This window comes from Alosa alosa, chromosome 4 (genome assembly GCF_017589495.1).
Source record: "Alosa alosa isolate M-15738 ecotype Scorff River chromosome 4, AALO_Geno_1.1, whole genome shotgun sequence".
Lineage (NCBI taxonomy): Eukaryota > Metazoa > Chordata > Actinopteri > Clupeiformes > Clupeidae > Alosa > Alosa alosa.
The window spans coordinates 32535554-32560732 of NC_063192.1; the positions used below are offsets into that span (position 1 = coordinate 32535554).

General features: G+C 42.8%; 1 protein-coding gene across 1 annotated transcript; it reads right to left on the bottom strand.

Annotated features, from left to right (window-relative positions):
* Positions 1-905: 905 nt before the first annotated feature.
* On the bottom strand, positions 906-24807 carry prkar2aa (protein kinase, cAMP-dependent, regulatory, type II, alpha A). Its single transcript, XM_048241858.1, has 10 exons — positions 22679-24807; positions 8719-8754; positions 5604-5740; positions 5372-5478; positions 4067-4220; positions 3632-3733; positions 3447-3521; positions 2339-2404; positions 2073-2211; positions 906-1912 (listed from the first exon to the last, which is right to left on the bottom strand). The coding sequence occupies exons 1-10, from the start codon at positions 22935-22937 to the stop codon at positions 1788-1790; spliced, it is 1200 nt and encodes a 399-aa protein (XP_048097815.1). The 5' UTR covers positions 22938-24807; the 3' UTR covers positions 906-1787.
* Positions 24808-25179: the final 372 nt, after the last annotated feature.

Below are 25179 nucleotides of genomic sequence, written 5' to 3' on the forward strand. Positions count from 1 at the left end.
TGTATTTTGGAATTAAACAGTTTACTTGCATACCCCACACAGGCATCACCTAAGCAAAAATATTCTGAGAGCTGTCAATCAATTTTACAGAATTTGATCGCTTTTGTAAAATAAAGAGACAAATCATGTGTTTGATGAAATATCTCAATACAATGGTAATAACAAAATAAATTCAGTTTGTCATGTTACATGTCAAAAGTTTTGAATGAACAATCCACCCTTATATGGCTAACATCCGTGGGGTTCTTATATATTCTTGTGTTCGTTTATGTTTTTCTTGTATTATTCATAAAAAAAAAAAAAGGTTTCAGAATATTATTGGGGACAACTCTCGCATGCGTTCTGGCGCTTTTTACACATTGTCGTTTGTCCAGTAGAAGTGGGAAACAAGAACTTGCAGCCCTGCATTACTGAGAAGTTGGAATACGTAGCGGACGGTACATACATGTTTCGGTACGCTGTATCTGCACTTCAGGGGGGTATTCCAAGTACGTGGTTTAGTGACAAACCTGGGTATATTAACTCAGAGTAAGTGGTAAACTCCCTACAACACGAGCCCTATGGCATTGTTTTGTTAGGAGAATAAAGCCATACCGCTCTTCTATTAGGTTTACCACTTACGGAGTTAACTTACCCAGGTTTGTTACTAAACCACATACTTGGAATACCCCCCAGGACTGCAGGCTTGTTTGTTTTGGTTATGCACGACAGCCTAACATACATCATAATCCCACATGACTTCAGAGCAAGTTATGCATTTACAACTGGGATGCATATTCCCATCAGAGATGAATAAAAGCAGTCTGGAAATAAATTTGGTGAAGCTGGGCAGTGACAAGCTGGACCAGAACATTAACACAGTCCTTCCCAACAGCACATATAACAAATGAACAGTTTACCAGTAGCATTGTACCAAAATGTTTTGCTTTATTTGTTTAGAGGAGAACTCATCCAGAATGATGGGGAATGAGCACTACATTTGTGACACCACCTCCAGCTGGATAAACAGATTCAAACAAAAATAATCAATATAGAGGAATAATAATAAGTATAATAATAATTATTATTATTATAATACATTAATCAATACAACGTGGAGTTCTGTGATGAGGACAGAGACCCAAACATCAAGGGGTCACAGTCATGAAAACCACCAGCACTAACTCAACCACCAAGAGCAGAAGTGGGAACAACATTTCTTTTAAATAAATTTTATCAAAGCTTTGAATCATCATCATCATCATAAAACACCTCTAAAATTTGAGTTAAACTGATTATTTTTCATTTTTATATTTATTTTTTCTTGCTTTTTTCCTTTTTACTGTGTTTTTTGGCTTTTTTGCGCAACAGAGTAGAAGGTGGCTGAATAGGGAGAAGAATGAGGGTCCTTGGCTGGGCTTGGTGATCGCGTGTTTGTGTGTCCAAGCTGGATCAGGGCCACAGACAAACAGCTTATGTTTTTATTTCATACTGACAGGCTGAAGGGGGGGGGCATGTGAGGGGTATGTGCGCGTGTGCAATGTGATTTTTCTATATGTGAGGGATGTCTAATCGTGTATTTGTCTGTGTAAAAAGGAGTGTGTCTAAAAAGTATGTTTGTATGCGAGAGTTCAGGTATCTGTGATGCATGTCAACTTTGTGTGCCAATTAACGCACAAAGTTGTAGTTTGAAAGTGTGTGTGTGTGTGTGTGTGTGTGTGCATGGACATATCAGCATAAAGAAGAGGTGAACAGGTCAAGTGAGTCGGAGTGTGTGTATGTGTGTGTGTGCATAAGGCACGACGATCTCAGTCCCTCAAATCCATGCTGGATCCGAACAGTGCCACCAGCTGCTCCTCATAGTGAGAAATGTTCCTCTTCATGATCTCTTTGCAGGGACCCAGCAACCGCTCAAATGCCTGCACATCCATGACTACAAAACAAACACACACACACACACACGTGTCAGACTTTATCTGGTGCTCTATGACAGACTGATTGCTGAATTGGTTTACTGCAATTTGTCATGTAAACACCATAATATAATATGTACACGTTTCGCTGAGACGTATGGGCACATAAAGTAAACCTACTCAAGCACTTGACTTCTCCCACAGCGTATGCGGAGGCGGCGCGGGGCTTGTTGGTGACCAGTGCCAGCTCTCCGAAGTACTGACCCCTGCTACAGCGCGTGATCTCCACCTCAGCATTGTCCTGCTGGGCTGCCTTCGTCTGAGTGAGCAGTTGAGGGGGTTGGGGGCAGTGTCAGTTCAAAATACTTAAGATACAGAAATACATGCCACAGCCAATGAAAGCCAATCAGTGTTTGTGTGTGTGTGTGTGTGAGCAAGAGACTTACTTTACTCTTCATCATGATCTTCACCTCCCCAGATTCAACAATGTAGAAGCATTCTGCCTTATCACCCTGATGAACAGAGAGCACAGCCATTTACAATAAAACCAGAGCAACACTATTACAGAGCGGTGATGCAGATGCGCCGTTAGGGGGGGTTGCCTGTGGTTGCTTCTCACTAGAGATTAACCAGGTCAATTTCACAAAGGCATGTCAGCCACAAGGGGGAAGCAGATGGTAAATGTAGGCTGGCCACATCTGCTATCTGGCATCTATCTGTAAAGGACAGGAACATCTGTGTCTGTCTATTATTCGCTTATCTGTCAAATAGTTAGTCCGATTGATTACAAACTTGTAATCAATCGGACTAATCAAAGGTGTCTTGCTACGGGCACAAGTAAGTGCAGTGTCAAGTTCAGCGTTGTTTGGATAAGTGATGCAAAAGGCATCCTTAAATATATCGGTAAAAGAAGCACACATTGGCTTTCTCCGCTCTACTGTAGCTGCTCCCCCTCTCACATAACACAGCGCAGGACCAGAGACAGATAAGAGATGGGCGGAGTTTTGGAAGCACTGAATCAGGGCACAGCACAGGTCAAGATGCAAGATGTTTGGATGATTATCATGTCTGACCTCAACAATAAAGACTCCATGTATGCAGTTTGCTTACATAAAATGATTTCAGTGGATTTTGCAACAACACGCCAACAAACACGGGTATGCAGTGGCTATTAAAAATGATGTAAAAATGTTGTGCAATTAACTGACACTGAATAGCCCAGGCCACTATGGACTGAATAGCCCAGGCCACTATGGACTGTCTTTAGACTTTGAATAAACAAACGACAATTCCGCCTGCAAGGTCCCAAATTGAAGAGAGATAATGGTCACAATTTAAGAATGTTTCAGAATGCCACACACGACCAGCGACAGACAAACGTGATGTCACTTATAGTCTACCAAAGACTGTGGTTTGAGTCAAAATGTGTTTTATGTGTTGGGTTTAAGGAGATTTAGAAGATAAAGAAGCAATACGATTTTTTAGTCCTGTCCTGTCCCGCCCGCCCGCCCGTCTGTGAGAGAGAGATTTTGAGGAGCATGTAGTCACACTAACCTGCCTGATGATCCTCTCGCCATCCTGAAACGTCTTGGCACCTAAAACATCCACAATCTTCTGGCGTTCAGCCAACTAGGAGAGACAGGCAGAGTGGGGAAGGGTTAATCTAGCGGTGGGAGAGACAGACGAGCAGAGAGATTAGGGGACACTTTGGGACATCTAGGAGCTTCCCAACTCCTCACCTCCAGAGACTTGAGCAGGGGCACCATGTCCACAAAGGCCTCATACATCCTCCTCTTCTTTGCGTTGTTCTTTACGATCAGCCTGCGGAATGTTGCCCGGTCCTGATACACACACACACACACACACACACACACACACACACACACACGTCACACACACACACGTCACACACACACACACACACAATATAACAGTGGATTAAAAAATTATAGAGGAACATTCATAATTAAAGATTCAGACTAAAAAAAGGCAAGTGTCCTTGCCAGATAGTACTTCAAGGGATATTCCAGAGATACAACCTGGGGTCTATTTGTGGTTGATAATGGGTTCAAACTGTAATTTTGCTCCCAAACTAAAGCACAAATAGACCCCAGGTTGTTTTGACTCCGTAATTTCCCTTTAGTGGATGAACGATCCACTCCCGGTTTACTCACCATGCCCCAGAGAGCCCCCTCCTCTTTGGCGATGATGGTGGCGGCGCGGGGGGTGTTGTACATGAGTGCCAGCTCTCCAAAGCTGCCCTTATTATCATACTGTCCAAAACAGCAGTCCACTCCATCTTTACGAACCATTATATCAAAGACGCCCCTGCAAAAACAGAGCGGAAGAGACAGAGTGGGGTTACGGTGGGTTTCCACACAGCGAAACACCTTGCGATTTTCGGCCAGTGAAATTTCGCCTTGGGGGAGTGACGGCCAAACCGCTAACCTTTTGACTGCAGTCTTTAGCCATCTAGACTCTAGTCTCCGCCATCTTGGTCAGATTTTTTTGTAACTCCTGCCTCCAAACACAAACACGCGGACCTGATTGGTTCTCGAATGGTCCTCATTTAAATAAAGTTAAACTTTCGCCAGCCTCGGCGATTCGCTCTCATTTCGCCCAACCAGGGCGAATTTCGTCTCCATTCAACCTCAATGAGAGCGACGCGAAATTTCGGTCTGTGGAGAAACACCGTTAGATCCACAGACAGTGACAGAGAGAGGACGGTCACCCTCACAGCCTAAAGGGAGGGCAGCGAGCCCGGCCTGGGGGTCTTTCTTGTCAATTGTGCGAGTGTAAGAAAGGAACAATGTTTTGGCTGGTGAGGCTCGCTGCACTCTGCTGCGCTGACTTCAGAATGGTGCTTCTCTTCCACTTCTCTTGGGGGTACCTGAATGGCACAGGTCTGCGCCATCATTTTAAGCATATTAGAAGAAATGCTTCATACACAGCCACTCGTAGTAGTTGTGTGATGTTGAATCAACAAAGACTTTAAGACTCCCAATCTGTTAGCGATCCGACAACTAGAGTGGTGTAATGTGAACTTGGCTTAATGCTAACTGGGCTGCTCACGCTGAGGCCGTCCCATAACTGGCGCACATCTCGAACGCTCCATTATACCCCTTGGTTATATCAGGCCAGATGTAGTCGTGTTATCGGTCATATCACACTCAGATGTTCCTACTGTGCTTGCTGCCCAACTGGTTTATCAGAGCCAGACACATCTGGGTCACAGACTCGGCACAGTGATATGGCCTCTCCGTTCCACAATCCATTTTGGGTAACAACATCTGCTCTGTGGCTACACTTAATGGACAAGTAGATTACACCTAATGGCACTACAGAGCAGCAGGCAACGGCCATTCAGTTCTGTTGGGAGCTAAAACAGAGTATGACAGATGCCCATTCACAACCCATACACCTGCAGGGGGACTGAAAGATGTTGAGCTATTAACACACACACACACACACACACACACCTTTCTATGACGTAGAAATTGTCACCATCATCTCCCTGGTCGATGACGTGCTCATCGGTCTGCACCCGCAGTTCAAACATGGCGTCCAACACTTCTGAGAATTGCTCCTGTTCAGAAAAAAAACAAACAAATATGCCTGCCGTGTCACTGTGTGTTGTCTAAGAGTTCTCCAAGTCTGCATGTGTCAGCATGCATAACAGCAAACACTGTGTGTGTGTGTGTGTGTATGTACCGGGTCAAGTGTTTTGAAGAGCAGGATGTCTTTGCAGGCCTCCTGTAGGCGGCAGCGTTGTTCGTCCGTCTTCGGGTGCACTATCCGCGGCTCTGTGTCCTCCTCATCATCATCAGGGTTAAATGCCTCCGCACACACTGCAGCCAGAAGAGACAGTTACAGACACCCACACCACACCCATGACCCAGCCACTGATGCAGAGCAGGCTTGGCTTTTTTGGAGGAAAAAAAAAAAGAATAAAGCACGCAAACAAGCACAAAACTAGATAACAGCACTTCCTTTTTATTTAAGTCATCATGACAATGACAATCCTTTAGTAATGGTTTTACATTGAGTTTACACTGTCCCATCTAAATGTTTTCTTCCAAATCTGTACATTTTTGAAGCTACAGTACTGCTAGAAATTCCAATCCAGTCACAGAAGTTTGTGCCAACAACTATGTTCAAGATTCATTCAAAAATGAAATCATATCCTTGTCCCCATCTTCAACACAACCACTAAAATTAAGGTTAAAAAATAGGTGATGGTCAAAAGGAAAACGAGAGGAATTCCAAGGGGAGATGGGGCAGGGACACTGGGACTGGCTACAGACTCTGGCATTTTTACTATTTGTCGTCACAGTGACAGATGTCCCCAATGGCACCATGTCCATGAGATCATGTGAGAGAGGGGTTGTGTGGATAGACGTCAAACTGCCGTAGCTGCCTGTGGCTTCCCTGACTGACCAGAAGAGGCCAGTCATGCCCAACGCCACACCTGTGGACACTAGTTCAAGCCTTGACACAACCACCCCCACAGTGCTGCAGTGTCAGTGCAGTTTATGCTTTAGCGTTCTAAAAGAAACGTTCTCTGCACACTGAAGTGCAGACCATGCTGTACAGTGTCCCCAAATAAGTTGGTTCCACAATCTCTCAAACACTATGTTGCGGAGAGAGAGAGAGAGAGAGAGAGAGAGAGAGAGAGAGAGAGAGAGAGAGAGAGAGAGAGAGAGAGAGAGAGAGAGAGAGAGAGAGAGGAAGGAAAAGGGAGAGAGCAGGCTTTAAAACTCTGCAGTGGAGCAGGGAGAAGCCGGTGATCAAAACACAGCTTGCCAGGTCTAAATGTCCCTGCAGGGGTTTCCCTGACTTCTGCTCTACATCAGGCTGCAAGGGACAGGGGTAAGCCACAGGGACAGGGGAAGAGGCCCCAGGAAACGGGACCAGATGACCAGAGGAAGAGGCTGTGGAGGGCCTGGAGAGAGGACTAAGAGAAGAGGGGGAGTGGACAGTAGAGGTGGACAGGGAAAGGGCAGTAGTGAGAGAGTCAGGCCATGCACGGGTCAAACAAACACAGTTTCTAAATGTGTGGTAAAATGGCCATGAAGCATAAACATGGATTAGTTTAAACGATTAATTTTAGGTCTCCAACACTGATTAATAACTAGGATTGGGCACCGAAACACGGTTCTAATATGGCACCGGTGCCGACGGAAACGGTAGTAACTGCATCAAATAACATCAAACTACACATTCATTTTCTTGTATTTCAACCGTGGTTTACGAATGGCCAGAGCTGTTTATTGGGCGCTACGAATGTCTTATCAAATGCGTCTGTACGTAGCTCATAACCACTTCGGTGTGTCGTCATCGCCTTGCGGTCCCCCCTCCGTTCTGTGATTGGTTCCTTCGTTGAGGTGAAAACGAAGTCCATGGAATTCAGGCTGCCTAGCAGTGTGAATAAAATTGTGCGCGTAAGGCAGCATGGGAAAACCCGGGCTAAACCACTTCATTTTTCTGGTTCATTTTGCTGGTGCGAAAGCTGTTCCGACCCTGGGAGCACTCTAGTACTAACCTGACTCTCGCCAGAGGAATTTCGTTCCGCCTAGCTCCACTCATCCATCTGGGATCGATCCATTGGAGTGGTGTTTCAGAAGGCTGGGCCTTATCAAAAATCCTTGCATATGATTGGATAAGCCACTTGTCCGTCATCTATTAACATGCTACTTTAACCACTCACATCGAAGCCAACCCGTGACGCTGAGAACAGTCTCACAGTCGCTTCTACGCTACGTCACATCTATGAAAATCCCGCCCTGCATCCTGATTGGCTCTACCATAAAATCTGGTGCTGAAATCACCCTCAACGGAAGCGATCCCAGATGGATGTGAGTGGAGCTAGGCGGAACGAAATTCATCTGGCGAGAGGTTACTCTAGTACAGGCTAAGCCCACTCGCTATCAAGCTTCCTTTCAGGTAAAGAGAGACTAGCGGGGGCAGGGGAGGGGGAAATAACTAGACTCAATCTTGGAGGTGTAAAAACAGCCTAAAAATCGACAGTCTACACCACGCTGTGTTGGGTTATCTCAGGTTGAGAGGTGACTGGTGTAACTGTTGCCCCTTACATTAATGTGAAAGCGTATCGGTTTCTACTTCCAAGCTGAACTATACCACCACCCACCTCTATTACAAATACAGTCAGAGCAATAGAACATAGAGAATGTGTTGTTGTGTGACCAGAGTACACAAACTAATGTGGGTGCCTCCATTCAGACAAGACAACTGATTTCAGGAGATAGGAGAACTGAATACTGAACTGAAAAATCAAGTTTGACAAAGTTTAAAAATTGGAGCATCTGTTCTGTAAATGAATGATGGTGGCGATTTGGGTCACAGTGGTGCCATCAGTTCACCTTGAGTGGCTTTTGTTCACTGATCCCTAATCAGGTGAACAGACCTGTTGTACTGGATCTGTGGTGCTGCAGGACTCTCGTGTTACACTGCTGGCCAGATCAGTTACCTCTAATTAACAGGCCAAGAGACACACCACTTTAGCATGAATGACTACTTTGGTAAAGCACAGACTCTGCATCAGTGGAGTTTTACAGACAAAGACTGCAAGGTTAACCAAGTCAGCAGAACAAAGTGACCACACACATGCACAACTACCCATAATGGGATTAACCACAACACACACTCACACACACACACACACACACACACACACACACAAACACATGGCAATTACTGTACCACACAGCACGAGAAAATGACCAAGAGAAGAGCAGAGCCTTTATCACAGATCTCGCTCACGCCCACTGATCACATGGTCACAGCACTGACGTCAAACACTACTCACCCGACACTCTTCGGTTGTATCTGCTGGGAGGAGGGGCTGCAAAGAGGGACAGAGAGAGAGGGGGAGATAAATTAATTTCAAATGGTCGTGGTGTTGAAGAACAGTGTAACAGAATGAAACACACACACACAAAGAACATTTCTACAATCCACACCACTGTGTTGGTAATGTGTGGGCTTTTTGACTGTAAGGTACAACCAAGGTTCAGATCCTGGCTAGCAGGGCTGCAAGCCACACTCTCTCTGTCTGTCCGTGTGTGTGTGTGTGTGTGTGTGTGTGTGTGTGTGTGTGTGTGTGTGTGCACGCGCAGACGCACACACATGCTTAAGGACAAGAGTATGATGCATTAACATGGCTGTGTGAATGGCGATGGCCACCCTGGGTGCACTCCTCTCTTGCCCTCCCTCTCCTGCTCTACCGTCTTGTTCCCTTCTCACTCTATTACTAGGCTGTTAGAATCCATTATGTCCAGGGTGTGAGTGAAGCACTCACAGACACACATCACAGACACACATCACAGACACACATCACAGACACACATCACAGACACACCTCTGACCTTCACCCACAGCAGTTTTACATCTCTGCAGTAGACTTTGACACTTACAATTCTCCACACACATCTGCAATGCACTGCCAGGTGGCCAACGCAGTGGAGTTATGGTTGTTATCAATCATATGGGTAATATAATTACAACACAGTTACTTTAGTTAGTATAAATGGGTGTGGGAATTAAATCCATCTATTCATGCTTAGCTGAGCAAGACAAATACAACCAATCTACAGAAAACGAAGGCTAAAACAAAATTGGAGTTAAATGAAAAAAAAAAAAAAAAAAGGTCCTCCAACTCACGCCAGGAATTGTTAACAACAAATAAATTCAACAAAACCACACAAATAAAATCAAAATGTTAATTTTGTACACCGCTTACATATTGATTTACAAATGAATCAATTCATGCAAGAAATATAAAGACTCAATAAAATGTACATTAAAATGCTTGTATGAATCAAAACTGGTAGAGGTCTGATCTGGTGAACACAGGTGGCATAAGGGGCTGTGTGTGTGTGCGTGTGTGTATTTGGTGTAAGAGGCAGCACTTCACTATGCCATCACGTATGGGGAATATCTGGAGCCTCAAGTTGCCATGACTACAAAACAAGGGAGAACTCATCACCATAACAACATAGCCCCTACCAAAGTGCTTCCCCAACACCCACTCAAACGCTCATGACAGAGGGATAAATGAAATGAGAGTGGGAGAGAGGGGACAAATAATCAGAAAGATACTAAAATAAATAAATTATGACGGGCGAAACAGTTGAGAGATGACATGAAATGACAAAAAATTAGGCCGGAGTTCCACTCTATTACTAGGTCTGTTCCGAGAGCTGTTGAGTGCCCGTTTAGATTGTACACTCAAAAACACGCGTGTAAGGAGACCCTGTGATACAGCCAGACCAGACATGCAGAAAAATAGCTCTCTTTGCTAGTTTAGCATGGTGTGATGCAAAATCGGTCAGCCATAATGCCAGTCAGAGAAATTGCATTTGCTAGTAAAGCTTCACACATTTGGTCCCAGAGTCCAACTGTTTGCTCAGGCAAGGATTTAGTCTAATTCAGTGGTTCTTAACTGGTCTGGCTTTGGGACCCACAATTTCCCATGTTCATGAAGTCACGACCCATTTATTTATTATAACGTTCAAGACAACAGATATGGTGAGCTACATGCTAAGACAGGCGAAGTGCCTGTAGGCCTATTTGTTTGGAACATGCTGATGTTTGGCATTACATTTGTGAAGCTACTCGACAGGTTTGACTTTGATAGGGGTGCTTGGTTTCCATGTGACATTTTAGTTTTGATGCATTCACTGCTCACCACACACTGGGGTTTCTGTCCCACTGCAATGCACACCACACACTGGGGTTTGTCCCATTTTGTCCTCAATTTAAGTGAATCCATATCCTACTTCAAATGTTTAGGGTCGTAGCCTACTTGTGTTTACCGCTAAAATGATGTCTAATGCCCTATCTATGTAGATCACACGATTTCAGCCCTATTTTTCCACGATTTTGTCGTAGCCGATAAATTTTCATTGTCGTGCCCGAATATGAAAAGTCGAGAAAGACGGCGAATAATCGCCTAGTCTGACATGGTCTATCGTGAAAGACCTCTTGTATTTCATAAGTAATAGGCCAAAATACATTCAAAACATGTTGTTGGCATGATCAACTTAATTGGTCGTATTCAAATTGAATTACTTTTCAAAATGAAATTTATTCACATGATTTGACCATATCTACAACTCTGATCTCAGAACTTACTTGACACAGTTTATCTATCTAAATCAGTTTTGAGATATCGTAAGAATGTAGCAGCACTGTCTGGTTAGGAAATGTTTATAAAACAAGGAAATATTAACATTTTAGCTGAATATAAACACCAAAATGTGCTAAACACCACACAAGCTGTGGCCTAGCTTACTGTTCACAAAGGTGACTTTTCTCTAAGTGTCTTCAGTCATCATTCTAAAAGGCTCGTCATGAGTTTGCATTTTTCTCTGCAAGTGATCCACACTGAAAAACTCAATTGTAGTTCTCAGTTTGGTGGGGAGGTAGATCCACTGGTTGCTGATTTACAATGGTTATGGTTATGAATTAGGGGTGTAAAGGTACACATATTCGTATGGATCATTTAGGTACAGGATGTTAGGTTCTAGGGCTGCAGGATTATGGCCAAAATGATATAATCACGATTATTTTGATCAATATTGAGATCACGATTATTCATTAATTTTAGTGACACAAATATTTTTTGTCCCTAAACATATTGGACTTGCTATCTGGCTCACCGAAATACAGTACTTTCCCCTCATTTACTCCCCTAAATTACTTGACTGCGACTAGTGCTGGGCGGTATGACCAAAAATGTATATAAATGTATAACTTGTTTCTACAAGTTGGGAGAGGAATTGCTGCATTGAGTAAGGATGGTCTATTTTACCGTCATGATGTAGAATAACTCCACACTGACTAGTGGTAATGCAGTTTTGCATGGCCCCAGAAAATGATGCTGTTTACAAAGAGCCACTCATTATTCTAATGAAGAATCTAATCAGAATGCAAAGACAATTGCAGTCAAAATACAGAACTTTTACTGTGCAAATTTCACAAACATTTTGTATAAAACCAATACAAAATGTAGTGCAGCTTGCAATAATTATACTTTTTTGAAAATTATACAATTTAAAATAAAACCTCTCTGCTAATATGTTTACTCTGTCAAATAGGCCTATCAGAAACATGCCTTATTGTTATTGTGTGGTTTACATGACGTTAGTGGTAGGCTAACGTTAACTTCATGTGGATGTGGATGTCTTGTTAGCCTGCCATGAGCTTCGGTTCGGTTCGCTAGGCAAAACATTAACAAAAAAGTTCGTTTTGGTTCACTGATGACAGTCAGGATCATTTCTAACTAGCCAGCTAGTATTGCTCAGTGCATGTCTAGAACATGCTTTACTTGCTACCTGGATAATTTCAGCGAATATTCTTAAGGTGAGATGAATGATAAGAACATTAAACTTCACTGTGTTTGTGGGTTGCTAACTAACATCACCTGCTAGCCAGCTAGTTACAGCTGTTAAACAATCTCAATAGAATTTTTGTGACGGTAAATCCCTTTCAATGCAGTATCCCTTAACGTTTTTTTCTTAACTAAAGAAACAATTTAAGGTATTCTGTGCAACACCCTTAAATAAACCCCCTACCTAAGGAGAAATTAAGCCTTAAGGGTCATACTTCAGGGGGAAAACTTAAGGTGTTTTGGGTTTACCCTCACTATGCCTCGCATTGGCACCATGAGTTTAGACATATCATTTTTTGTCGATAAACCAAAAACACTGATGCGTAGGCTACATTTTAATTAATATTCACTCGTTTTGAGTGTTGTGTCTTGAAACGCATCTGCACATTGTAGATTGCACACATGCAGTCTATAAATTACATGGACAAAATTCACGGTTCCCATCATCATCTCAACTCTCATCATGGCCAATGTGATAATAAAGGCATGTGAGGAGTGACGTCGTGTGATATGTGTTTCTCGGTATGAGTTAAGAGCCCTTGCTTTCCTTTCGACTTGGTTAACTTTACTTTACAAAATATTTCTTAACAACGGATGACCCGCTTCGAGGGACTTTCTGCTGTGCCAAACATTTGATTTTTGATCGTAATTTTTTTTGTATAATCTTTTAACGTAATGCTACTAGTGCAGCCACATGGTCAGGTTTAAGGAGCGCTTGATTTGTTTAGTAGAGGAGTGTTCTATGGGTGGAGCACACATTTTTAATGTCGCCCGATCGCGCAAATCTGATTGTGGGAAGCTAAAATCGTGATTGTGATTAATTAGATTAATTGTACAGCCCTATTAGGTTCGATATAGATGTGTACCGAATAGGGATGTAACGATTACCGGTATAATGATAAACCGTGATAAAAATGTTGACGATAACAATTACAGTTTTCTTTTGAAATATCATAATTATCACGGTTGATTACCACGGTGTTGAAACCGTGTGTTTAATCCTTCCCAGCTTCATCCGAGCCTGCTTTTGACATACAGTAGGCCTGGTACAATGAAGCAAAATAGGTACCCTACTGATTCTGTTGTCTAATTGATGGTTTTAACTGCTATTTGGATTAGGCTACAACTGATTTTAAAAGTTTTTCACCGCAAAACTTGCACTGTATCATTTAGCCACTCTGCGTCTCTATGTTCACGTCCACATTAAATCCATTCCACTCACGTTATCAGAAGAACACAGTAGCCTAAAGATTTATTTCGAACACTTAATTTGGTCTCACTCAGGGTAGGAATTTCACGGCGGCCACGTTGTTGCCCCTTGCGTTGGCCGTGATGTCCCTTTGAAAATCAGAGGTTTACAGGCCACGGTGGCCTTGGTGCCCTTCTTTCAATATTCTGCTTTGCGTCCTACTAATAGCGATTTTTATTTAGCCTATGGCCTGTCAAAATATTCACCGCGCAAATTAATTTAGTCTTTTACGCAGTGGAGAAAGTGACAGCGCAAGAAAGAAAGTGCGTCTAAATTCACCCATTCTTCTCAGTTGAACTACTCGCGAAGTAGCCTACTCATCACACAGACATCACAAGTATCACATGAAAGAGCTTTTTCTCAGCTTTTAAACGATGTTAGCCGCAAATTGCTGTGGTGAACGGTTCGCGAGAAAAGTAAATAATATAATTCAATTTAATCATAAATTCTACTGAAGGTTTTGCGTCCATCTCCCTACCCATTCCTCTCGGTGCAATACTTCACAAACCTTTCGTTTAACACATGACAAACCATATTTCAGAATAAACAGCAGACCTTACTGAACACAAAGGTGTAAAGCAGTCCCCTGTACAGTTAGCCGTTCCAGAGTAATCCAGTTTTGAATTTGCAGTAAATTTCGACATGCATGGATATCTCCAAATTTGGGCTTTAAGTTTTACAATGTGTTTAAATTGTTCCACATGATTTCATTACGGGCCAAATACAAAATAAAGGTTACAAATATCGCCTAGATATCGGTAAATCAGAGGACAGCTGACTAAGAGTTTGTGAAAGTAGATCACAAAATGCTAAAGCATGGCTATTTGAGTTTCTTAAAGCTGAACTGTGCTTAAATTGTTCAGTACATGATTTCATAACAGGACAAATATAAAATAAATGTTAAATATAGCCTAGATATCTGTAAAAAAAAAATGGATAAACTTACGTCAGTTTCTTCTGTCTGTATCCATAGGCTTGAAGTGAATTAACAAAAACAAAACTAAATGAGTTAAGAGTAGGGACGTAAGCTTCTGTCTGTATCCATGTCCATTTTTAACGATGAATTAATTCTGGTCACTCACCCAGGGCTTTAAATTCATTTTTCAAAATGGGGGGAATTCCCCCATAGGTTATTCATGTAGGGGGGATTTACACAATTGGGGGTGGGGGCTGTCACCGACTAATCAGCAGTTTAAAAAGGTGATGAAGCTCATTTGATATCCTGAGAAACTTGCATTATCCAAAGCAGTCTACTGTCTACTGGCCAATTACACAATACACAAGAGTCTGAGGGCTAGTCCACACGTACGAAACCAATCTTTTTTCCCCCTCCGTCTTCCCTGAAACCGCATCAAGAATATTTGCGTCCAAACGGATCCATCTCAACACGACTCAACACGTTACTTCATACCCCAGGCCTATAGGTGGCACTGTTTCTTTACAGAAATTGACCAAAGTTTGTGTGCTTTACAAACAGACAGAATAGGCTATGACAAAATGGCTAGTGCAAGGAAACCAGAATTGTTTGTGTGGACTGATGGTGAACTGTCAACTGTAGTCAACTGTACAACTAATAAACTTTATTTTACGGTTTGTGAAGGGTGCAGTCCCGTCCTTTATTTGGCTAACGCAGGTAGGCCTACTAATCACCTTTACTTTCTTTGGTTGTAGGATAGTCCGTGATTCACATTAGTTTTGGCTATCACCACAATTAGGCTACTAAACGCAAGGCTTACCCAAGTTCTAGGGTATTCCGTCGCCACATTTATAATATTGCTATAAAACCTTCGTTAGTAACAGTCAATACGTTTGCCTGCATCAAATCAAATAGCGCATTTGCATTCAGTGTGCTACCAGCTTAACGTGAGTTCTAAGCGTCTTTGTATGCTTATATCTGATTTCACTCGACTGTGAATGCATGTATATATGTTGTAAGACATGTAAAATAAATGAATGACACTGGCACTACGCACAAATTAATGTAGCCTAAACTTACACCGCACTTTCCTAATAACTTAAGTTCTCTCGCGTCACTGACAGTCTCTCGCGTCACTGCCAGTAGCTAGAATGCATTACAAAAAAACACCGGGGAAAAACAGTGTTCAGTCCACCAAGTCATAAGCTATCGGTAGCCAAGCGCACCAGTTGTGATATTTATCTTACAGTGTAATCGTAGGTAATGTCATGTATGAAAACTAGTATTGTTAGGCAATACTATAAGTGCAAGTCCAGGGCAGCTGAGGTGTGGCGAGGACATCATCGATCATAAAGCAGGATGTCGCGGTTTAAGCTGTCTAAACAAACTCAAATGGGCTACGGTTTCAGATTTCTCCACTCTGGGACCAGGTTTCAGAAAAGTGCAGTTTTGGGCAGTGCGTTTACAGGATTCGTTTGGATGCTCGGCCAAGACGAAGCAAAACCTCTGCGTTTAACCTAAAAAGCGTCTCCGTGTGGACGGGCCCCGAGTCCATAATAACCTTTGCATTGCTAGCCACAGTTCTCCATGGACATTTGGCCTACTAGTAGTCAGCACAAGAATTTTATAATCTGAGCTAAAGACAACATTTAAGCAAAATCACCTGACTTTTTACAATGACAATGAAAAGTGGAGCAGAGGGTTGTGCCAATTATGCCACTGCAAGTCAGACTATTGCTATGAGGAATTCCAGACACCGACTGATTCCCAAATAGGTTATTCTGGGATGTTTTACATCACTCAAAACGAGACACGACAAAGTTTGTGGGAGGAGTTTTCGCATCTCAATGGCCCTGTAATAATATTCCTTGGTGGCTTGGGTGTGTTGCGTTTCTAAAGTCACTGTTAATAATGTTTAACATATGAACGAAGATTTTTTTAATTTTACACAGTCAACAATCCCCTTCGGCTGAGCACTATTTTGATCCTCTGATGCACCATTTGTCCTCAACTGCCACAGACACTTCCTAGTAGGCGTCTGCCTAGCCCTCTTCCTCCTGTAGTCATGGAGATAATAAACACCAACGCAGTTGTGAACTCCTAGTCGGCTGAACGGCGCTTTAAAGCGCTGTGGACACGAGTGACATGAGTGCGGTGCACTCCGCTTTCGACATTCAATTACATTAGATTCTGTTGTTCTTCTCAATACAACTCTAGCCTACACCAGCATCGCACTTTGCCGCCGCCTAAATTACGATTCAGTTCTATTTTGTCGGCGCCGCTCCATAAAATGCATTGTTCATCCAGTGTTTTCCGTTAGCACTTCATCGAAATGTGCTGTAGGCCAAGGCTACATTTTGCATTTCTCAATATGAAAAGTTCCTTATAACTCTAAAGATAATGAATATAGGCTATATGGAGTATTTTTTGTTTGTTATGCCCTTTATGTATGTACATTTTGTGCAAGCACTTCTGCTGTAGCAATTATTTCAGTTTATATCAGCTATATTTTTGAAGAATACAATGTGTTGCCTCAGGCCCGCTGCACATCTTTTTACATTTTATTTGAAATAATCAAATAAGTCTTAAAGTTAAGTTCATAAAGTAAGTTTCTTTGCTTTCATTTGATTCCCAATCAAAATACAATGGTAAAAATGGCTTTACATTGTTAATATAGACTTCTGGAATGTTTAGAAATGTAAAATAATAGAATTTTAATCATGTGATAAAATCTGTTGTATTTTAGTGGTATTTTGCATCTTGGCTGGCTAGTCTAACTTTTTCCACACGCCTTTGAATTTGACAGAGGTGACTAGCAAGTGACAAACTTAAGATAAAGCAACGCAAAACTGCCAACGTTGATGGGAAGTGTAGTTTTTATGCTCCATTTGCGACGTGATTCTATGATTCACACCAATAATGTTTTTCAATGTTGTGGTGTATTTTGTAGACAAACATTGACATGGATAGAAGTCCTTCGCACCAGTGCACCTAAATATTTTTTTGCACTCGCACGGCCTCATTTTTACTCACATGTACAAGTGAAATGGGCGCACTGTAGAGCCCTGAACGTATTCAAATATATGTGCATGACAGCGTGTTTATGACAAGATGTAATAAAGAACCTGAAGACAGATTGAAGACATTTGACAAACTTTGACAGTCACAAGTCACACTGCAGTATCATGTAAAGCCTTGTCTCCCCACTGACAGCATTTGCTCTTATCTGCACCAACCGGAGAGAAGTGTGAAGGGCGTAGGACTTATGTACGAGGGCGCATGGTGATCTCAACTCCCCAGCCTTACTGATAGGACGCATGAAGGAGGGGAACCCAAGAGAGGGTGCAGGGCCCATAGCATTAATCTAACCCTGTTGCATGTTAGGTTATTCCTGTGCTGAACACTAGCATTGGGGAGCTGTATTTGACACTATGTCCCACAACACAAAAATATACTGTATGTCACAGAGCTGAGGTTGAATGTCATTGGACATGTGCAGGGAAATGGGAATAGACGTTCAAGACTGTTGATGTCAGGCTTTCAGTGGACTAAATTTCTGTGTTAGACACTGTGGAGTCCCTCTCACACAGAACAAGGCCAGCTGTCTCTGAGGAATCGCCTAAAACAGCAGGACTGCACCCAGATTCACAGGGCTGGTTTGGGATCTGCAGCACTGTTTTATGAATGAAGGTAAAGATGTAAAAATGCCACTGTTGCTGAATGAGGGCTGAAAGGGTCTCCATCATGTCACAACTTCAGACAACAATCAGAGGACAAATGCCCTGCTGCCTGTAGTGCACTGTTCAATTCACACAGAATGGCTCAATTTGTGTGTCATTCTACTCTCATATCTGCTCTTCTCCTCTATTCATCAGATTATTGTATCTTGTTATTGTCTTTTCCCTCCAAAACAGAATTCAGATCCAATCAGAATGTCTCTGCGTCCTCTTATCCATCACTCCAAACGTCCTCACTCCGGGCTTCCTGCCCTCCCCCCCTGGCCCTCTCCTTCTTTGGTAGACTCAAGCCCATAAAAGGCAGTGGCCATGTCCTTCTGTAAGCTGGTGGAGTTAACCCTCTGCAGTCTGGTTAAGCAAAGAGCCCTCAACCCAGTGCCATTCACATTCTGCATAAGAGAGAGAGTGTGTGTATGCGTGTGAAATTCAGAGAAAGCACAAATGTTAAAACCCCAAAATGTTGACTAGATATCTTGCCAACGCTATCAACAACCTAGCCAAACGAGCCTCCAAAGCTTTGTCTGGGGCACATAGGTTGGGGTTTCTGGAAAATGCAGGATCTATATACGAAATTAGAAGTTCGGAAGAGGGAACTATGGGGTATTCCAAGTATGTGGGTTAGTGACAAACCTTGGTAAATTAAGCTTAGTGGTTAGTAACTAACAGAAGAGCTGTAAGGCTTTATTCTCCTAACAAAACAATGCCATAGGGCTCTTGTTGTAGGAGGTTTACCACAGAGTTAACATACCCAAGCTTTTCACTAAACCATGTACTTGGAATACCCTCCTAAAGTAAAGGAGTTGTGCACACATCTACACGGTTTGTTATTCACGTCCTGGTTATCTGCTCTGCTGTGAAGAGTCAAGGTTGGTTCTGTCAGTCTAATCTGTTTTGACGAGTGGAGGCTGCTGGGTCTGAACACTGTGGTGATGAAGGTCAGAAACCAGCCAATCAAAGCGCGCGCACACACACACACACACACCATGACCAAACAGCACCACCATGCTATGAACCACCATGAACGGGCAATCCAGCATTCTGAAACTTTGCCGTTCCCAGATTATCTTGGGCAAGTGTGTGCTATCACAAAGACACTTAACATATTCAGCTACTCACAAACACAGCACCCGCCAAAAACACACACACAAACACAGGGTGTATCCTTACTGGCCTCCTGACGTTGCCCTCCTGTTGTCCCCGTGACCCCCCCCCCTCCATAAGCCAACTGCACTAATCGGCTTGAGGGAAGAGTACGTCACTCACACACACAAAGACACACACGCACAGAGGGACATTACTAGGCTACTGCGGACATTTCAGCAGGACACAGGACTGCTGTAGTGCTGTAATCATGAGGGAGAGGGTGAGCGAGAAGGCTGTGATAGTTAGACACTACCATTAACAACACAAGACATATACAAACTGCCTGAAGGATGTTATGCTTACTGGGTTTATTAGGACTTCTGACCTCTCTCTATTCTAAATAAGGCTGGGCAGGTCATGAGACAGTGAGCGACAGATCTCTCCTCTGCTTCCCCATTCTCTCCAGGTGCAGATAAGAAGAGAATGGGGAAGTGCTGAAGTTCAGATTAACATCAAGCGCAAAGTGTACACACACCTGCCACACATAATTTAACACTGGGCCTAAAAACTCTAACTTAGAATCTTGCGTATTTTTAATGTGTTTTAGTATTTACAAGCTTTTGAAACTTTGTTATGATTAAAGTCCCTCCTGTTTGGGGGGGGGTCATCTGACATAGCTGCTTCTTCACAGTTTCATACAGCACACACATTATGCCCGTCACTCCACCCTGATTTCATAATATATCCCTATCACAGAATGATATCATGTGATTAAATCCAGATATTTGCTTTTAGCAATTCTGGTCACTACACAACCAAAGCACATAGGGTTGGAATTGACAGATGGTTTGTGTGTGGGGCCTTTAATCTCTCTAAGTAACAAAGGGGCATCATACCTCCAACAGTTGGACTGTTGAACTACTGCTTGCTCACACCAGTTAAAACAAAGCCCTGCATGCCTGAAAGCTCACTGTAAACACACCGTCTTCTGCAAGCTATAACAAATCCACCCACCCACCCAACACTCTCGCGCATATGCGACTAGTGCTGGGCGGTATACCGGTTCACACCGTATACCGGTGTATATTTTCGTTATGATATGAATTTTTAATATACCGCCGTACCGGTGTATTTGATTACACAACGTTTGGAACGCTGCGCCGCGCGACAGTGTTTCAGACAGGACTTTCTTCACATGCACGCATGGTGCCAATGCGAGGTATAGTGAGGGTAAACACAAAACACAACAAGTTTTTCCCCTGAAGTATGACCCTTAAGGCTTAATTTCTCCTTAGGTAGGGGGTTTATTTAAGGGTGTTGCACAGAATACCTTAAATTGTTTCTTTAGTTAAGGAAAAACGTTAAGGGATACTGCATTGAAAGGGATTTACCGTCACGAAACTTCTATTGCGATTGTTTAACAGCTGTAACTAGCTGGCTAGTAGGTGATGTCGTTAGTTAGCAACCCACCGAACACAGTGAAGTTTAATGTTCTTATCATTCATCTCAGTTTAAGAATATTCGCTGAAATTATCCAGGTAGCAAGTAAAGCATGTTATAGACATGCACTGAGCAATACTAGCTGGCTAGTTAGAAATTATCCTGACTGTCATCAGTGAACCAAAACGAACTTTTTTTGTTAATGTTTTGCCTAGCGAACCGAACCGAAGCTCATGGCAGGCTAACAAGACATCCACATGAAGTTAACGTTAGCCTACCACTAACGTCATGTAAACCACACAATAACAATAAGGCATGTTTCTGATAGACCTATTTGACAGAGTAAGCATATTAGCAGAGAGGTTTTTATTTTAAATTGTATAATTTTCAAAAAAGTATAATTATTGCAAGTTGCACTACTTTTTGTATTGGTTTTATACAAGATGTATGTGAAATTTGCACAGTAAAAGTTCTGTTTTTTGACTGCAATTGTCTTTGCATTCTGATTAGATTCTTCATTAGAATCATGAGTGGCTCTTTGTAAACAGCATCATTTTCTGGGGCCATGCAAAACTGCATTACCACTAGTCAGTGTGGAGTTATTCTACACCATGACAGTAAAATAGACCATCCTTACTCAATGTACTGCAGCAATTCCTCTCCCAACTTGTAGAAAATGCTGTGAACATCTGATTATGCATGGAAAAAACTACCGTCATATACCGTGAAACCGTAAGAATTTTGAAAAATACCGTGATATATATTTGTGGTCATACCGGCCCAGCACTATATGCGACTACAAGAATTCAGGCGACCAACACACTGCATAATCTCTAAGTGTGTGTTTTAGAAAGACTTTTATATTTTATCCTGCTCCCCTCTATAGGTTCACCCATTAAACCTCCAGCATGTTAAGTAAAAAAAAAAAAAAACTTTGAACGTCACTTATCCATAGCTTACAAGTCAATACAGACACGTCTAGTCTGGCCACAACATTCAGTAAATGATTTGCCCAATGGCACCTGCAACCCCCTTCCCTCCTACCCCGCACACTGGGGCAATAATTCCCCCTACCCCGCACACTGGGGCAATAATTCTACAAGTAGATCACAAGGGGGGCTAAAGGAATGTAAGGACTAGCAGTTTCCATGACAACAATTCACTTTCTCAATGAAAATGTGGTGGTTACAAACGTTACTTGCACACGTCCTCCACTGAAATGTTATTCGGTGGCACCACGGACAGGCATCTAAACATTGCGGATTCAATAGCATCAGGCCAAATATTCTCAATGACAGATTGGGCGCCCTTCATGTGACTGCATCGCATGCCATGGTAACAACGGTAGGCTACAAGAGGAGTCATTCATACACTACACTTGCTAATGGTTCAATGGCAATGTGGGTGTACTAGGAGAATCTGCCCCGCCGTATATCTCCTTTTGTGGATTGTGCCTTTATGCATTTAAGCGGCAATTATGCATTTCGCAGTTTAAGCGGAATTGTGTACGTGTATAGTCACTTCTCTAGCCGTAACGTTATACATCACTCAACGTGGCTAGCGTCAGGAAAACCTCAAACCTCATACAGACTGGAGAAGATATTTTAATCAGGTTGTAAGCGCCCTCGCCAAGAGTGCTCTGCAAACAACGGCTCATACCTTGTAAAAATGTACTACAATCCAAAATGAAGCAGATCATCTGTATGTTTTAAAGACAATGAGATACCCGCCAGCGAATGCAAAGGCAGCACTAAAATATTAGCTGGTAACGTTAACTCAAAATGTCTTGCTAGTACTTTCGCTGGTCAGTTTAGGTGGTTTGACTTTAAAATTGGCAGTAGCTGCTAGATCCGACAGTGTCTGCAGAAGAACATTAGTTTCCCACTTAACTGTTATAACAATATTAACGGTCTAACTCATTAGCGAGGGAGGCCAAGGTTTAGTACTTACGCTCGAAGTCAGAGTCGTCGTCCTCGTCATCCTCGTCCCCGTTGGACTCTGTTTGCATCGGCTCGCCATCAAACATTACTCCCTTTCCACCTGATTTGGCAGGAATGCCGGAGCCAGCCCCATCTTGACCCCTCGTCTCCCGCAAACGAGTAAAATACTGCACGGCAAATTCCACCAGGTCCGCTGGTCGCTGCCGGAGCACCTCCACGGTGTAGCCTTGTAGCAACTCTGTCAGGCCGGCTGGAATTTCGATACTCATTTCTATACTGAGATTGTGTTACCAATAAAGTTGTAAATTTTTCTGAAGTATGTCTGGTTTCTTGAAGAAAACTGTTATTCTGATAACCAGTTACTTCTTCTGTGTTAGTCCATGAGGCTCGTTTATTTTCTAGCAGTAACGAGAGATGCCTAGCTAGGTTTAAATGTGAGCTAGCAAATTGAGCTAGCCAGGCTTTAAGGAGCGGTGGTAATAGTTCGCACTCTGAACCAACTCAACCTAACCTGACAAATCTTGACACTATAGATCAAACATACCTGAGACAACGCTAACAACTCTGGTATGTGGAAATGCGTGGATATTCACCAGGCCAGTACAGATTGTTTGAATAAATGAATCAATTATCCTAGCTCTTGGCTAGTTTGCGGTTAACGTTAGATGGATAGTGATTTCAGTGTTCCCAAATTGCCTTGCTGGGGAGTTAGCTAACGAACAAAGTTACACTGACACAATAAAATCCAAATATTATAGTCTTTGTTCGACAACGTAACGTTAGCTGACAAGCCACCCAGCTAACGTTACACAGAAAAAAAGTTTTTGTAGCCTACAGCTGGGACCTGTCAAATGACAGACAATTAAGCTTAGGCGACACACTTGCAAAATGCAGATGCTGTAGCAGGGCTTGGGCCGCGGATTAACGTTACTCAGGGAGCTATGAAGACACAAGCGTTTGTTGGGTCAAATCTTAACCTTCACATGCTAGCGTTAGCCTAACTTTATTACATTCAATAGAGCCGCTAGCTAGTGCTTGCTAGCGAAAAGCATCAGATAAATAACGTTAACATTAGCAAGGTAGAAGCTACTTTCAAGAGTAATGTGAGATGCACTGAAGATTCTGAGACAGTCCACTGACAAAATCTTAATATCGATGATATGCTTAGGAAATCTCAACCTAGTAACGTTAACGTTTGCACGTAAAAAAAACTAGGAATATAGTCAGAAAGCTAGCCAAAATACTATCGATATCCCTAGAACTACTTCAACTCCAACGAGTGATCCGTTAGCCGGGAATCAGTTAACGTTGTACCTTACTACAGTTAATTCCAGAACTACCAGGCAGTCAATTAACGTTACGTCCGAAAGGCTTGCAGGCGCACAGTCCCTCGCCTACCACTCTGTAGCCTACTAGCAAGCGAGATCCACTTCCCGTCTTCCTCTTTCCCACTCGTCTCGTTCAGACGAGCACTGCTGGAGTCAAACACTGTTGTCGCACGTGGTATTACGTGAAATGCAGCTGCCACAGTCAGAAAGTTCAGATAATGTTGTGTTCTTCGGCAAAAATACAACGAACAGCCCGCTAAACCAACAGCTAGGGAGCTGACAGGATATGGGCCAAGATAGTCGGCTAACTAGCTAGCTAGCTAAGTTCACAGCAGCCTGTCAGATACATGAGGGGTGGGACATCAGTGACAGAAAGGTAACGTTAGCTAACGGTATCGTTTAGCTGTGCGTTTGTTTACGCGTTCGTTTAAATTAGGCTAAGAAGCTATACAACAATTATCAGAGAACGTACAAATGACATAAACTTGATCTGATAATGGACAAAAGTGACTTCCTTGGTTTTCAACCAGTGAGCTATGTAAACTACCAAGCTAATTAGTTAGCTGGCTGTTGAAACCTGAGCGAGAGGAATCAACCCGCGCCCGGCGAATTGCGAGCTTCTGCGGAGGAAACGCCGAGGGAAAAATCTGCCGAATTTGGACTTGTCCGGTTTCAGATCTGACGTCTTCTGCAGGTTTCACAAAATAGTTGTGTTTGACTTATTCAATTCTTAGTACTTCACCGTTAGTCCGTTTCTGCCTGCCTCCGTACGAGGCACCCCACTGCTCCACACGAGCTTCTTCGATAGGCGTGTCCACACACTTCATGCACAAGGACAACGGGAAACCCTGACTGACGTATCGAATAACCAATCATGGGACATATTTGGACTGGCAGATAAACTAAGATACATAACCATTAACAATGAAGATGATAAAGAAGATGAGCCATTTAGCAAAAAGGTTTCACATCTGTTTTTGTTTTAGCTAGCCTACACAACTAACCGGGAACCTTGACCCTCACCCCATCGTTCAGGATTTAGTGGAATAAATCGGCTAACATTGTAAACTTTACTATCATGATGAGTGGACAACAGTGTCCCTGAACGCAAATTTGGGAATTACAAAATGGCTTGCAAAGAACTTGCATGGATTTTATGACTTCACTGATTGTGAGCTGAGAG